Source organism: Ptychodera flava, chromosome 13 (genome assembly GCF_041260155.1).
Source record: "Ptychodera flava strain L36383 chromosome 13, AS_Pfla_20210202, whole genome shotgun sequence".
Taxonomy (NCBI): Eukaryota; Metazoa; Hemichordata; class Enteropneusta; family Ptychoderidae; genus Ptychodera; species Ptychodera flava.
In genome coordinates this window covers 18125713-18141817 of record NC_091940.1, presented here as the reverse complement: position 1 = coordinate 18141817, position 16105 = coordinate 18125713, and the positions used below count along the sequence as shown (strand labels likewise).

Here is a 16105-nt window from a genome sequence, read left to right as displayed (position 1 = left end):
CTACTTTTCAAAAGTCTTTGTCTCAGGCTGTTTATCTGATTTATCAGAAGAGCATCGAAGTTGCTTATTCTGTTAGATACAAACATTAGACTCGCGCTGCTCCGTTTCTCATAACCCAATAACAGTCGTGCTGCATTATTGTAAGCAACTTTCAATGTTCTCAAGACATTTGCATAATAGCTATTCCATATTGGTCCCCTATACAACTGATAACAATACGCTTTAAATAGAATGCATTTAACATGAAAAGTACACATGTGGAATTTTCTCATTAGCATATTCGCTACTACGTAAAAATATCTCGTCTGCCGCTCAATGTCATCATCATCTCTGAAATGGTCAGTTAACACGAACCCTAGATGTTTTTTCTTAACAACAAAGGTTAATTTAACCCCGTTCAGATACACACATGGAATGCGCCGAATCTTACTGTGATTCGCAAACACGCACATACAGTTAGTCTTTTTACTGTTGAAAATGATGTCGTGAATATCACTATAATGAGTACAGAGATCTATTTACTTTTGTGTACCTTTGACAGAAGGACTAATCAAGCAGATATCATCCGCGTACATTAAGTGATTAACAAAAATGCCACCAATATTACAGCCAGTATTAAAGTTTGATAAGAGAACACTCAAATTATCAATATAGATATTAAAGAGCTTTGGTGATAAAATACCACCTTGCTTTACACCGTTAGTGACAGTAAAACCCTCAGATAAACATGTACCCCAACGAATAATAATAATTTGAGTTCGATACCATTTGACAAGAAATCTGACAAGGTAAATGGGAATTTTACGTTGAATTAATTTCTTGAAAAGCGTCCAATGGTTCACTCTGTCAAAAGCCTTAGAGGCGTCCATAAATGTAATAAATACATTACTACCATGTTGTCTATAATAATTGATAATTTCCTTCAAAATAAGACGCACATATCAGTGGAATGTCCTGACTTAAAACCAAATTGGTTATCAGTCGTTCCCAGATAAGAATCAATGTGACGCAATAAAACAAGTTCAATTATTTTAGAAGCAATAGTGGAAAGTGCAACAGGACGATAATTGTTTTTATCTGTAATATCACTATTTTTGTCTTTGATAATTGGAACAAGGATAGTGTTAGAAAGTCGTCTAAGGCAAACTACATGGACAAGCATAGCTATTAAGCACATACTTAGCAAAACAGAAACTTTCTGACTGGCAAATATAAAGTGCTCAGCGGCAAGATAATCTGAACCAGACGTTTTTCCAGTCTGTAGCTTACTAATTGCATCACTTATGTCACCTGGTAATACAGTGAAATTGTCTTGCAGTGAACAACTGTTCATAGCATCTAAAACAAATTCCTGATCCCTATTATTGTTTACAGAATTATAAATATCATGATAATGGTTACGCCACATCTCAACAATATTTGCATCACCTGTACATCCATTAACATATTTGGCCTACTCAATTTTTTAGTATTGTTAACAGACTTCCAAAATTTGTCATAATTGCTAGAAGACACATTTTTCGCCATAGCATCGGCTTTCATCTGTTCCTCATTACGGCGACACAGACGCAGAGCATACTTAAACTGCGCATGCGTGCGGCGTTTAAGGTCATACAATGGACCTGTCCTGGGTTTACCAGAATCACGCCAGAGCTTAAACGAATCACGTGCAATAGAATGAATCTGTCTCACATTGTCATTCCACCCTGGAATATTAGAATTCGTACTTTTGGTGGGTGGTGTAATTTTAGTGCCAGCAACATATAAACTATCAATAATATTGTCATAAAACTTCAAGATACAATCAACATGATTGGAATTATTACAATGAATATCTTTACAACATAGTGCTTCCGTTGGAATATCAACTTCAGAAAGAAGCCTATCTGAATTCACATAATACTCATTGCGTTGATTAGTACTAACCTTGGACCAGTTTAAGCGTACCTCTGTATCATTCTTAACCGAGTCATTACTTTCACATGAAGGTATGGTACCAATGTCACACTTAATACTAAGTGGAAAATGGTCAGAAACGATTACATCATACAAAATTTCTACAGACTCAATACATTGATGAGCTGTGTATGAAGAAATACAATGATATAGCCAGGAAAAACCTAGAATATTTTATGGCTAAACGCAGTTCCTCGGACTAAGGCTAAACCGGCGATTGGAAGGTTTTGACAAAAAGACCAGGTAAAATTTGATTCGGTAGACGATGGAAAGGTCTGTAGTCTTCGTATAATGGCTTGAAACCTTGTGAACAAAATCTAAATTTAAGAGTCAGTAATAAGATGATGCACTGAAAAAATATCATAAGTTATACGGTAGTTCTCCTTTTGGAGGGTTTGGTGGCCCTGAAAAGGGCCGTTTGGTATGTGTATGCTTTAGCACACAGTTTAGGCACGCTCGCCACGAATGCGGCGGGCTAGTTGGATGTCTTTAGGCATAATGGTGACACGCTTGGCGTGGATGGCGCACAGGTTGGTATCTTCGAAGAGCCCCACCAGGTAGGCTTCGCTGGCTTCTTGCAGAGCCATGACGGCGGAGCTCTGGAATCGGAGATCGGTCTTGAAGTCCTGGGCGATTTCACGGACCAGACGCTGGAATGGAAGTTTACGGATCAAAAGCTCGGTGCTCTTCTGGTAACGACGGATTTCACGAAGAGCGACGGTTCCGGGCCTGTAACGATGAGGTTTCTTCACACCACCGGTGGCTGGTGCACTCTTACGGGCTGCCTTGGTGGCCAACTGTTTACGTGGTGCCTTGCCACCGGTAGACTTGCGAGCGGTCTGCTTGGTACGTGCCATCTTCGTCTGCAGGGATTATTTCTTCACTGAGAATTTACAATGTGGTAAAGCAGTCGAAGAACCTCTATTTATACCATTAAAACTTGTGCGCTAATTGCTGATTGGACAGCAGATGCTTCACACTTTCATCAATCTGTTCGACTATTGGCCAATAATGCATCATTAATTACACTCAATGATCCCACTTCACGCCCTTGTCAACAAAGTCACTGTTTGTTTGTCTCTATACATGTTTTTGTTCAATTTAGACCACCGCACCGATTTACTGCAGAATCAATCATGGATAGTGTATTCCTTTTTCTAACTTCAACTAATGGGCCGAAAAACTTCCCTTTACAACGCACTGGTATTCTGGCTCACCCGCAGGTCCCGTTATTATTATCGAATAGAAAATGTGTAGAATAATTACCGACCTACATATAAATCATAAAGAAAAATTCATGAACGTGCTTACTCAGTCAATGGAGGTAGTAGCTCTCTACTACCTCCATGCTCAGTCCTTTCGTGGAGGTAGACCACCATACTCTACTCTAATAGAAAACCGATTGCGTGATCATACGCTAAAATACTTCTTAGTTTTTCTCCCATTTACTTTTCAAGAGTTTGAATGATTTTGTATTAGTTAATCTCGGGTCTGTGCCTTTAATCATGGACGCTTAAAAATGGTCTATTCTCCATGACTTTCTCACGGTCTGAGGGACCGTGCTTTAATTCATTGTTGATGGCCAGTGTTATACTAGTATATGTGAGCAGACAAAACGATGGGTAGAGGGACCGTGAAAAAATATTGCTGCTTGCGCATTATTAGTGGTACGAGCGCTCTCAACCAAAATCGCTGTCAAACAAAGTGTAAAGGGACATTATAGTCGTCAGAAATGTACTCAAAGGTTGCATGGGACCCATACGACCAATGTAAACACTATATCAAAGGTACGATGGTGATTAATGAAAGTTAAACATGTCTGTCATAGTTGCAGCTATGATGATTAGGTGCATCTGGATAATCTGCATGAAATATACTGTTTGTAAACTAGAAATTCGCACAGGAGCAGTTCCGACGACCATTTCCCTTTAAGGCTTGACACTGATTTCGTCGGCAGTATGGTAACTTCATTGACGAAAACTTCACTCGGTGCAGAGCTAAGTCACTAAAAATTGGCGGGACAAGACAAGGCATATCGGCCACCGACAAAGCTGAGCTTGTTCGTCATGTGTTTAAGGTTACTCCTGCATTCTGTGACATGAAACACTCGCACGCAGCATACATGCCCACCAGGGCCCACGAAAGTATTGACATAATTAAAAAAATAGCGCAGTCGCATAAATGCGAAAACCTGACCATTGCATGAACAAGAAAGATCTCTACCAGCACAAAATGAACCCAAAACAAATGTACACAAGCAAGAGATGAGAATAGTATGATTTTATGACTTCAACAGTCTCGTTCCTCGTGAAGATCACCAGTCACTGATGTGTTGTCCTACATTGACCCATTGACGAGATTGACTGAGGGCTATCCCTGTACAAAAGAGGAATTGTGAACGGGGAACTACGTTTGTCGACTTGCCCAATGATAACTGTGATTCAGGAGCAGATTTTTTTTTTGGATAAACTACTTAATTTCACACTGTTTCTGAGCTTTGTATACATAAAACAATCATGACAACCTTCAAATGAATACTTGAAGGCGAGATCTACAGAAAATGAGCATTCTTCTCAAATGTGTGCGTGCAAGCTTTTTATTTTTTGAAAAGCTTTTCCAGAACAAACTATCACTGGCAAGAGACATGGTATTCCGTTGAAATATCCATCTGATGTATTATTCGCTGTAAACTGATAATCAATATGCAAATAAATGTACCAAGCCACAGGGACTTGTCTCATCGAGCACTGTAGTACATTGCGAAGGTAGGCCTCAAAAATTTTAAAGGGGTAGTTCTCAATCCCATTCAAGTGTAAAATGGTTGACATACTATATACGTTTAGCAGCTAAAAGTTACTCTGTGTGCACTCACGGCATTGACAGGACCAGTTACTCTGATTATTGAGGAGTTTATAATTATCTTTATTTTGTATGTCAATTGCAAGCTATTGTTCTGCTACCAAAATCACGTTGAACGTCCACCATTAGACTTTTCATTATGGCGTCTGTACTTGTTAGACGCCCTGCTCTCTTTTGCATTTCAATTCTACCCAGACCAGAATTCACATGTACTCGCTGAGTTGACAAGGCGAAGAAGGAGTATGGTTGACGTTGAGAACAAAAATTGTGAAAAAAATCATGAAAAGTCATTTGAGTTACTGGCCTTTTTACTCAAACCCTCCCAACCAATATGATCTGTGTGACAGACATGAACGGCCTTGTCAAATTTCACTTCAATTTGTTGTTAATGAATGCAGTCACGTTTAAGCGTTCGTTTGAATCAACATTTTCGATCACATGGATTAATTTTGTTTGAAGTGACAGTTTCGTTTTCCCTTTTACGTTACAAGTTGTACAATGGCAATTATAACAAATAAAATATTCATTGTGAAGCCACATTCTAGTTTCAGTATTCAAAATAAGAGGATAATTGTTACATTGTAGACTTAGGGACGGACCATTAGATCTTGGGAGGTGGGGTGGTCACAATCAGACTGTGAATATTTTTTTTACAATTGTAAATTTTTGAAAAAAAATTCCAAGCGAGTCATGATGTGCTATTTTTTTTCAAAGTAAACTGTCAGATTTATTATTTTTTGCGTTTAAAACTGGCTTGAATGTTTTTTTCTTAATGTTTTTGCTTTGAATTTTTTTCTGTTTTTGACCACCCCTATCCCAAGATCTAATGGTCCATCCCTTACATTAGACTAGAGGCTCGCAACAGCCTTTTTCTCCTGAACTGAGCTCGAAGGGAAAAAAACGCGCCAAATTGAACGATCGACACACCGTGACTGTAGACTGACTCAAGTGCACTGAGTACATCGTATAGCGCCCCCACCTGCCATTGTTGTATGTTTATTAGGTGTTCTTAAACATGACCGAGTATTCCAAAGTATCTTACTCTACATAATTATCCCTGGCTCTATTAAAAAGAATCCTAAGTTTACAGGGTTTACATGTAGCGCTTTATTGTAGCTTGAAAAGCTTAAATTTTTGCCCTGAACTAGAGTGAACTGTCTCTACTACCTCCATGGTCTATGATTGAGTGAGAGGGAGGACGGTTTGAATGACGTCACAGGGAAAGACGCATTCCGTATGATTGTAGAGGTCCTTGAAGATTCGTGCTCTAAATCATCATAGCAAGGAGCAGCCTTCTAGACCTAAAGCAATTAAAGATATAATGCCAACATGAAAGATACGGAAATAAATGCGATTTAGTCATTTTCCGCGTCCAGGGCAGTATGAAAGCCGCCCGATAACCCATTATGACATGCCTGCACTAAATACGTGATGACTCACTATTTCAGAATCTCTCAACAGTCCTCTTCAATAAAGTTTAATCAGCTCGCTTTACGATCTCCGGTTTAATGAAGTGAACTTTATGAATTATACTACATCCGGTTACATTATAGCCTGCCATGAACTAAATCGGGACAGCGCCGATGTACGTTCATGCAAAGAGGCACGCTTGTCTGCCGCTACGGCTTGTAAATTTTGCTTTTTCGTTTGGTCGCTGCGGTCGAGGCCCTCGCGCGACGTTCTGTAGAAAGTCGCCAGCTAGCGCTGCCAACGTTCATCCCACTTAGCATATGATATGATACGCCGCGCTGTGATAAATATGTACAACAGCTAAAGACTATCGCCACTATGCTGTAACCTCATCGAGAGGAACGCCTATCACACACACAACCGTGCGTCGCTGTTAAAGTGGGCGTGTGCTGGCAAGGTGGAAATGGCTGAAGAGACGATGGTCAAGCAGGTCCAAACCGCCAAGTTCTGGCGAGCAGTAGTCGGAGAGTTCGTCGCCACCCTTATTTTCGTATTCGTCGGAATTTTATCGACCATCTTCGCAGATGGAAAGGACGACGCTAGCTTCGTGAAAATTGCCCTCTGCTTCGGTCTGGCGATTGCCACCCTGGTGCAGTGTTTCGGTCACATAAGCGGCGCTCACATCAACCCGGCCGTCACCGTGGGGTTTATGTCCGTTAAAAAGATTTCCGTCCTGAAGGCCCTCCTCTTCATCATCTTCCAGTGTCTGGGAGCAATAGTCGGCGCAGCGCTGGTGTACGCCTTTATCCCTTCCGATTTGCGAGGCTCCCTTGGCGTGACCGGACTGACCGGCGTTTCAGCCTGGCAGGGATTTTTCATCGAAGTGTTCATCACCTTCCAGCTGGTCTTTACCATTTTCGCCACCACCGACGACCGTCGCACGGACCTGGGTGGCTCCGCCTCGCTTTCGATAGGTATCTCCGTGCTTCTTGGGCACCTGGCAGCGGTAAGTCCTCCTACGATTCATACCCCCCCCCCCCCCATTCATAGCTGTCCAGGCAAACGTTGCTTTGGCTATGTTATCTACCTGCAACGGACTCATGCAAATTGGAATTCGCATCATCACCTCGTTTCCCAGGTACCTCAACTCGAGGTCTCAAGGGAAATCATTGTACATCGCAACATGAGCAAATCTCTTACGCCCCGTGCAAATTCTCCGACACATTCTAAACACCGTTATACTGTGCTGTAAAATAATTTATTCGCCACTCAACAAGTGAATAGATCGAAATCTTAATATTGATATTTTAATTTTCATTCCTGCACGATTTATCATAGTTTGTCAATATTTGTGTCTATGTAGACGTAGGAGAGTGGAGTAGCAATTTGTCAATCTTGTCTACACCTTTTTAGGGCAACGTCTCCCCCGCGGCCCGGTACAAATTCTTGTAGCTGGCGATGTTTCGCTATAAATGCTGTAATCGTGCAATTAGACCAAAAAAAACCAACAATTTTTTCATCACTTAGAAATAATTAATTACATTTTTCGATAACGAATTCTTGACTTAACACTTATCGATCGAAGCCAACCTATCTTAAGTAAATTATTTATTCTTCGCTTTACGAACACATGGACATAACGAATAGCGAGTCATCAAACGGTGTGTATACGAGTATTGTCATGCTAAAGACGCGTCCCTGAAATTTATCATCACGTGACAGAGAATTACATAATGACGTCATCTTCCCGATTCAAGCCTCTAGCATGCAAAACTACAATTAAAATGATTGAACGGATATGAAAATTCCAACATAATCCTCAAACGTCAACTTAATCTTAATTAGCCCCTGGCAAAACAGCGCCAACGCTGAGCCATCATGATTTATTTTACAAGCTTATGAATATGACATTATAATAGCCGTCGACCGTGTCACCGCTGTTTATTCATGTACATTAAATATTTTCTTTGCTAATGTGTGAGGTGTGATGGGCATGCTTTCAGTATTCAGGACGGATAAAAATACCCGCCCTTCCGTATTGTGTCACTACCGTTTAGCGTTTTTCTAAGCCAGATCTTCACTATGCATCGCCCATGCATCCAGAGGCGACAATTTGATGTTGCGTACGGAGCTTAGAATAGATGTCACATTAGAGTCGTGTGTGTTAAATGGTTTACACAACCACGTGGATGACGATTACTCTCAGATGGATGTGTGTGTATGTATGTGTGTGTGTGTGTGTGTGTGTGTGTGAGAGAGAGAGAGAGAGAGAGAGAGAGAGAGAGAGAGAGAGAGAGAGAGAGAGAGAGTTAATGAAAGGAGCGAGGACAGAGACGGATAGGCATGTATACACACATCGACACAGTCAAACAAACAGACAAACAGACAGAGACTGGCACTTAGGCGGATACATAGACGACGTAGCGGACGACAGAAACACGGACAGAGTACCAAACAAGGCAGAAGAGGACCGCCGCGCCATACATACCGGGCATACAGACATACAGAGGTTTTCACGCAAGCGGACGGTAGAAGATCTAGAACCGGCCAGGTTTAGTTGACACTTGGCGCACGAGTTTTTGTAAATGGAATGGCCAAGTTGCATTCAAATGGAATGGAGTTCAGACATATGTTGACAGACAAAATGCAGGGTATCTCTGAAGTAGAGACAAGGCTCTAATAAAAACATATCTGTTAAAAACGCAGAACTAATTGTGCTTTGCCTTTGGAAGAAAAAAACCACTCAACTGCTGAGCACAAACGCGTTATATCACAACAATGCAAAGCAAATACACTCAATTTCGTATGCCTACTGGCAACTGCGCGCCTTAGAAAATTTGTCTTTGACATGCTGTCGTCTGAAACCTGGCGGAGCGACAGGCATTTTGCGCTCATCGACTCATCATGATTACGGTACAAGAATAGTGTCTTGGCGGCGCTACTGTAGTATACCTGCCACCGGCAATTTCGGAGCAGACTGTGTAAAGAAATGTGTTCATTGTGTATTTTGGCGTAAATCACTCCTCGAGATATCGGTCGCGGTCTTTGGGTCGGTCAAACCATCCATTGCCGTTGTACACGATGACTGATGGAGCGAAAATGCCAGTGCTCGACACCTGTGGAAACTTTACGTCCGTCGGAGAAAATGAACAACACACAGACAAACATAAATTTGAAGCAGAATACATCTCATGTAATCCATCGTGCCCAAAGAGTCATTTAAACGGACTATATACCAGTAATTTTTGATAATATAGTACAGTCATATTTGTTGTGTGACACAAATATAATTCTCTCATTCTTGTCCTAAAACGTACGTTGGGATACAAAGTATTAGCTTTGTACAACACATCGAGTAAAACATGCGACGTCATCATCATGAATTCTGGTGCGGACTAAAATTTGGGTGTCAACAACAATATCGAACGTTAAGTATGATGACCTCGTTTTCAAGTTGAACAATTTCGGCATAATTTGGGAAGTCGGATAAGATACTGTATTTTAGAAACAGAACCAAACGCTTGAAGGTACACCAAAAGTTACAGTCAATTGGCGATAAACTTGAGCTTTCAACAATACCTAACCAAACTTTTTGCAAGGATGAGTAATACATTTCTAATGACTGACGACAGAGTGCTCTATCCCCGCCTGCATGCTGAACGTTTCGAGTTTAAACACCAGTAACTGCACATTATTAGATGAGAAAAGATATTTGAATGAATAGAAATATACTATATGCTCCGAACAAGTTTTAATTTTTCGCCTGCTAGAATCTTATCACTAAAACAGGGGCAGCATGACCGTCGGGAAACAGTTTCAGTGCTTGTTTTTTTTTCACATCAGTGCTCTACAACTCCAGACACGAGTCAGTCTTTAGCCTTTCAAGATCAGAACACTACCGCAACTTTGTCATTTTAGGTCGATATTAACCCGGTGTCAGGGGGTTAGAAATAGCCAATAAATCGCCAAGAATATCACAGGCTGTGTGCCGTCTAGTCAATCTTTGATCTTGGGATCGACGGTGACTAATCGAGCCGTTAATTAAGATTGATGACGATCTTTCACATTTGAATCGTATTTCAATACTTCGGGTCTTCGTTGTTGTAATCTGAAGACGGGGCTTTTACAATGCTGGCGTTTTCAATGCAAGGCCGGGACACAGAAAAACATCGTTATCATCGGCTTGAAGGGGGAGGACAGGACGGCGCGCGTCAGCAACTTGTCGTAAAACGGTATGAGTCTATTTAACGACATATCGCATCCCATTTAGTCGATTGAAATGCGGTACTTTATTGCGACTGAAACAAAACGGAAAGTGCGTAACCTTCTGTCCATATAACAAAACACAATACTATTTGGCCTACGTGAACTTTGAATGGCATTTCCAGGGTGGTGAGATTGAGATTTTTGTTGTACAACACAACTCCTATAAGAAATGTCTGAAATCTGTCAATTTGAAATAAATACAAAATAATTCAATTTAAATGAACACAAGATTGGATAAATACAAGACGCCCGCCAGTATCACTTCGTGGCAAACACATCAGGGATATCTTCGAAGACTCTATGACAACGTGCTTAGAATATGCGTTGTCCAGTTTCTGTATGAGTAATTCGTGCCTTTTGATTCGTGTGCGACAAACTGATGCTTGTGCGTTAACATGGGTTGATTGCCTTGGTGTAGGCAAGCCCACTTGTTCATGTTTCCAATTAATCGTTTTTGTAATGAACACACGTGGACAAATCACAGCGTTGCATTGCGGTCGAGCGTGCGTTCGTCAACTGACAAATAGATGTCGTTATCAAATTACGTTGTGACACCCTTGTGAACGTACAAGATATCGCTGTCGACGATTGCGTAAGTCTTCTCCCTCGTAGGCTTACATTTGGAACAGTATCCCTCAATATCAGTGTTTCAGTGAAATTATGGTCCGTTTAAATGGGCTTCGACCGATTTAACGGTATGATGACACATTTACTGAAATATATTTTGATTTACTCTTTAAAACGCAGACAAATGATTGCTTAGGGTCGTACGCGCCTCGAAATCGAAAACACGTCAACTTTTTCTCAAACTTTCCTCAAGGAAATTTTCAACCATGCTCTTTCAAAATCAAGAATAAAACTTAGGGGTCACGGGCAAAATTTTAGTACCATGGGAACAAATCGCCTTAAATTTACCTATCTTTGAAATTAAAAATGACCACCATCGCTGTGTTAACTCCATTGGGAAATAAAATTTTCAATTTTCACAAAACTAAGCCGGTGAAAACTTCAGTAACCCCATGAGCTTCAAAATGAGCCTCCACAAATAAGTTGCAGACAAAAAATGTGTTGTAAAAGTTTGAGAGTCCGAATATCTGTGCCGGAGGTGCATTCTGCCGTAAGTGTTTCATAAGCCTGTCGTTTTGAGAAGTTTATCACAACTTTTTAATAAGGCGATAATGTGCAGAATCGATGGCTTTGCAGGAGGGTGTCTGGCTCGTGAGGTTTTAATTGCCACATATATACATACAGACAAACCAATCGAACGTAAGTATGGACGGGTGGACGTACGTTCGACAGACGGGCGAACGGAAATCCTTATAGGTACAGACAGGTAGCCAAGCAGGCAGGCTAGGTAGGCTAAGAGACTGGAGCAAAGAAGATAGATAGACTTTTGACTGAAAACTTTCACAGTGAGGTCGTGAGACCCGAGCCAATAATATTAGTATCAAATCGAAGGATATGGATTACATACAAGTTCCCGCGAAGCTCACTAATTGACGCTGCAGGGTCTTTGGTCTCACTGGCACGTACAATACAGTTTCCCCAAACTTGCAGAGATGGCATGCCATTGTAATGCTGGGTCTGGCCCCACCGTGCCCTAATGCAATTTATGATTTACAGAAAAGATAATCTATCCTCGGTAGAACAACAAGCTGGGCTATGAAATTTCACACCAAGGACCTAAATGCATCTGACACAATAAACGGCTTGTAACTTTGCCAGGCTGTTTCATCCTTCGCATTTAATCGTTTTGAGAAAGCTCATGAGTTCGGTTATTTTAAGGCGCCAAACTTCTCCCCTCGCTACTGAAACCATAGGGCTGTTTTCCAACATCACATGACAAGGCACTGTACTATCACCGTAATGATCGTTGAGTCAATTCACAACGCGCACATTTTCGGTGACGTCGTTCGCCCTTGTAGCTTGGCAACATTTTTATCGTTGTATGTTGACTATTTCAGATTATAGTGTAAACAAACGATCAGGGCCAAATGAGGTCATTTTCGCGGTACGAGAAATCGCCGAGCACGACGGCTCGAAGACTCACACCTGCAAGCTTTGAAATGTTTCAAAACTCATGCCTTCGTTATACAAATTTTGATATTGTGATGACGAAATCAGGGAAAGATATTCCACTTAATCTCTCTCCGCTATCATATGATAATATCACTCTACTCGATATTTCTCAGTCGCTTAGCTTTTGAAGAGTTTCACCCATTTAGCAGCATACTGTGACCAAGAAATTATGTGATATGCCCAAAACTGCACTTGAGGCACCGACCCGCTTTCGTTGTAAAAGTGCAATTTCCCAATAAATTCCTGGGCGTACACAAACACTACACCTCGTTCGAAAACCTTCAACTATGCGCGGTTATAAATTTCAGCACGGACTGTTTTGTTCTCGTACTCTAGTACCACTAACCGTACTTCATACCGTGTTCATTCACTCGTTTAAGACGCAAATAAACAACCAAATAAGTTATCAAGGAAGGCATTAGCCACGTGTGGACACACAACACTGCCTCTCCTCGGTCCTGTGATCACGTTCACACTCAACATTCACACTCGATGAAATCCGTCTAACTCTTGGTTCCACTCAGCCAAGCAGTAAGGTTTTTTTCAGTTAGGAGCAATGAAATGTCTTATTTCTGTTACGGCATTTTAATTTATGGTGAAGGGAAAACAACATTCAGGTCTTACAACAAATTTAACGAGTATTTCAGCAGCGAAAAATGTACGCGTTAGTCATTTTGGACAAGTCTCTTTCGGGGTTGATGATTTTTTTATTTTGGCACCGCAGTGTACCTCTCTCATCGTACAATGGTTGGCTCCAAACTGAGTTTGATATTCAAAAGCGTAAGTAATTACCCGAAAGTGTAGCGGCCTGTCACACAAAACATGACAAAATCGGTACAGACGGTTCAGGGAGAAAAAAGTTTTTTTACCCCAACTATGGACGTAACAAAAAGATTTAGGTCCATGCCCCAACCGACACGAAAACGCTAGCGAGACCCTTGACAGTAGGACGTGGAACCAATCATTACTTCCGTATGAGCATACTTTAATTCAAAAAATATAGAAAATATGTTTTGTTAATTTTTTACGGTGTGCAGACGGTTATTTGACTTCTATACACTCGAAAACTTTGCCTGAAAAGAAAATAGACAAGTGTCGAAATAAGTTAATTATGAGAACTCATGTTCGCAGAGCAATGGCATCATTTCGTATCGAAAGGGGGGTATTTTCGAACAGGTTGAACTAACCTTGGCCGATTCAGCGTCCTAGTTGACAGAAAATTGTACTTTGATTGGGTTCTGTTGTATTTTCTGCGACCCCATGATGCAACTTGACATTTTGCGAACAGGGTAGATCAGCCGATGTTATTGAAGCGTCTAAGCCAATCATGTGACGGAGAAAATAATTGCTATGCAAAATAGTTTATTATACCATACGTGACGTAATAACCGAAACGGGAGAGCATTACTCTGAGCATTTTGAAAGAGAATGAATGATTCATAAGAGAATTTGACGTTTTACGTAACTTTTTCGGATGCAACTTCCACTGGTGAAATTCAATTACGCTTTTTACTAATTACACCCAGCATGATGTGCTTGTTACTGTATACGGTAATTTCATCAACCCATGAACTTGAGTTTGAATCCGACGTTGATTGCACACTAATTAGGAATAAATATATCAATACGAATTCTGATATCACTGATACTCCAAGAAACTTGAAACAACCACAAGAAACCTTACAAAGGCGGTATGCTTCTAAATCTTCGAATGGCGAATGGAAAAGATGCATGTGCGCATGCCCGAAAGCTGAAAGTTGACGATTTTGGAGCATTCATAGGATTTTCTTCTGACAAATATTCTAAATCCGCCCATTTTTGCACATTGCTGTCATCACAAGGCATATTAACCCTATGAACGAGTGATAGAGGCAGATCAGCCCGGTTGACTGCAGGAAGTAATTACGTGTTAATTTTCACCCACCCAACCGTAAATTGCAAAAACCAATTATAAAATCGGCGATAGCATGCCCCCGGTAATAACGATTTCTGGTTGATCAGAAATTCCATTATATAATAACATCATTCCACGCACCAATTGCTCCACGATGACCCCTTTTGATTCGTGTATGTTGTAAATCCAATCACCGTGGTAAATTCCAGTCGGTGGCGCCTTGTTTTACTGTACCACAAATACTTACGCTTCTCAGTTGGTTCACCAGTTATCGTTGTGTGCGTGTTTTTCAAGTTGGTTTAACTTTAAAAGGACTATAGTTGTAACTTGAGGTGATATTTTTACCACTTTTTCTGCTTAACAAGCACATTTTCTTCTTCTCCGCCCTTAAAGTATGTTAAATAAAAGGTTATGTACCTTTGCATGCATAATGCAACGTGTACACAATGTACATGCAATGTTTTTGTTGCACAGTAACTTTCTCATAGACAGTAAGCTCTCTATACTCTCTATGATCCAAGCCCGGTCTATAAGTCATTTCAGATACAAACAATACAAACATTAAGCATGATTTTAAATGTAGAAAAAGAAACTTTATTTTACATAATGAAGAAAAAAAATCAGACTAGCTATAGTAAATGAGGCTTTATAACAAAGTCTTAAAGGGAGAGGGGTCGTCGAATCTACGCTCAAGGGGACCGAATTGGACCCATACTATGTCAAAGGTATGTTGGCGATTGATGAAAGTTAAAACGTGTTTTTCAAACTGTATAAATGTACATCGTAAAATTTAAAAGTTACAGCCATGTTGACGTGATGCATCTAGATATCGTGCTTGATATACATTGTTTGTAAGCAAGAAAGTCACGCAGGCGCAGTTCCGACGACTGTTTCCCAGGCTTTCAGGTTTTGCTGAAACTAATCCTAAATGACAAGAGAAAGTTAAACCTTCTCATTCATAATTTAGAATAAATATCACAGGGAGGGGTTCAGAGAGTGGAACAACAAAAGGAAAACAAGCAAAGAATAAGATATCTGACTCCCATCTCTTTACATGTAATAAATTATACCTATCTCATAAAGTCAAAGAGAACGGTTGGCATGCACGACATATATATTTACATACCTCTGTTGTATTATATTTTTTAAGATTCTCTACAATTCCATGGACATGGCGACACACAAACTTGAGTCTGTGTCTAAGTCGCCAACCGTGATAAGATGATGAAGTTCTATAGGTTTCCCATTGCGCCCAAGCCATTGTTCAGGGATAGAAATTCAAATGATAATTGCCTTGTCAATTTTTCACTGTGTATAAATCAACCATTTCCGCAGTACAGACATAGACCTTAAAACGTTTTTAAGGTCTATGGTGCAGAGAAACAGCTGTCTGCATTGCTGTCAAAAACGCCATTTTCGAGGGATTGTGCAATGATTGTAAGAACGTTTATACAGGTGGGTATTTCTGATAACATAGGTTGACTGGGTGCTGTCCCATATGGAAATTATACTTTAGGCCTAGAAAAATAAAAAAATTGTTCCTTATCCTAGAAATATTGCAATAATGATGCGGTGACGCGGTTTATTTTCTTCTCAATTTTTTTATATTCTTCAACCAACAAGAACGCGCAAAAACATGAA

General features: G+C 40.5%; 2 protein-coding genes across 2 annotated transcripts in view; one reads left to right on the top strand and one right to left on the bottom strand.

The window, feature by feature from the left end:
* Window positions 1-498: 498 nt before the first annotated feature.
* On the bottom strand, window positions 499-2870 carry LOC139147661 (histone H3). Its single transcript, XM_070718812.1, has one exon. It carries the CDS (start codon window positions 2811-2813, stop codon window positions 2403-2405), a length of 411 nt encoding a protein of 136 aa, XP_070574913.1. The 5' UTR covers window positions 2814-2870; the 3' UTR covers window positions 499-2402.
* Window positions 2871-6359: 3489 nt separating this feature from the next.
* The window catches only part of LOC139147659 (aquaporin-4-like), a 31966-nt gene continuing 22220 nt past the window's right edge, over window positions 6360-16105 (top strand). The window contains exon 1 of the mRNA XM_070718811.1: window positions 6360-7231. Within this exon, the coding sequence (XP_070574912.1) occupies window positions 6689-7231 (543 nt within the window). The 5' untranslated portion in view covers window positions 6360-6688. The remainder of the gene's footprint in view (window positions 7232-16105) is intronic.

Bases quoted from the DNA above. Each gene is read 5' to 3' on its own strand.
- LOC139147661 (XM_070718812.1), bottom strand. From the start codon at position 2,813: ATGGCACGTACCAAGCAGACCGCTCGCAAGTCTACCGGTGGCAAGGCA.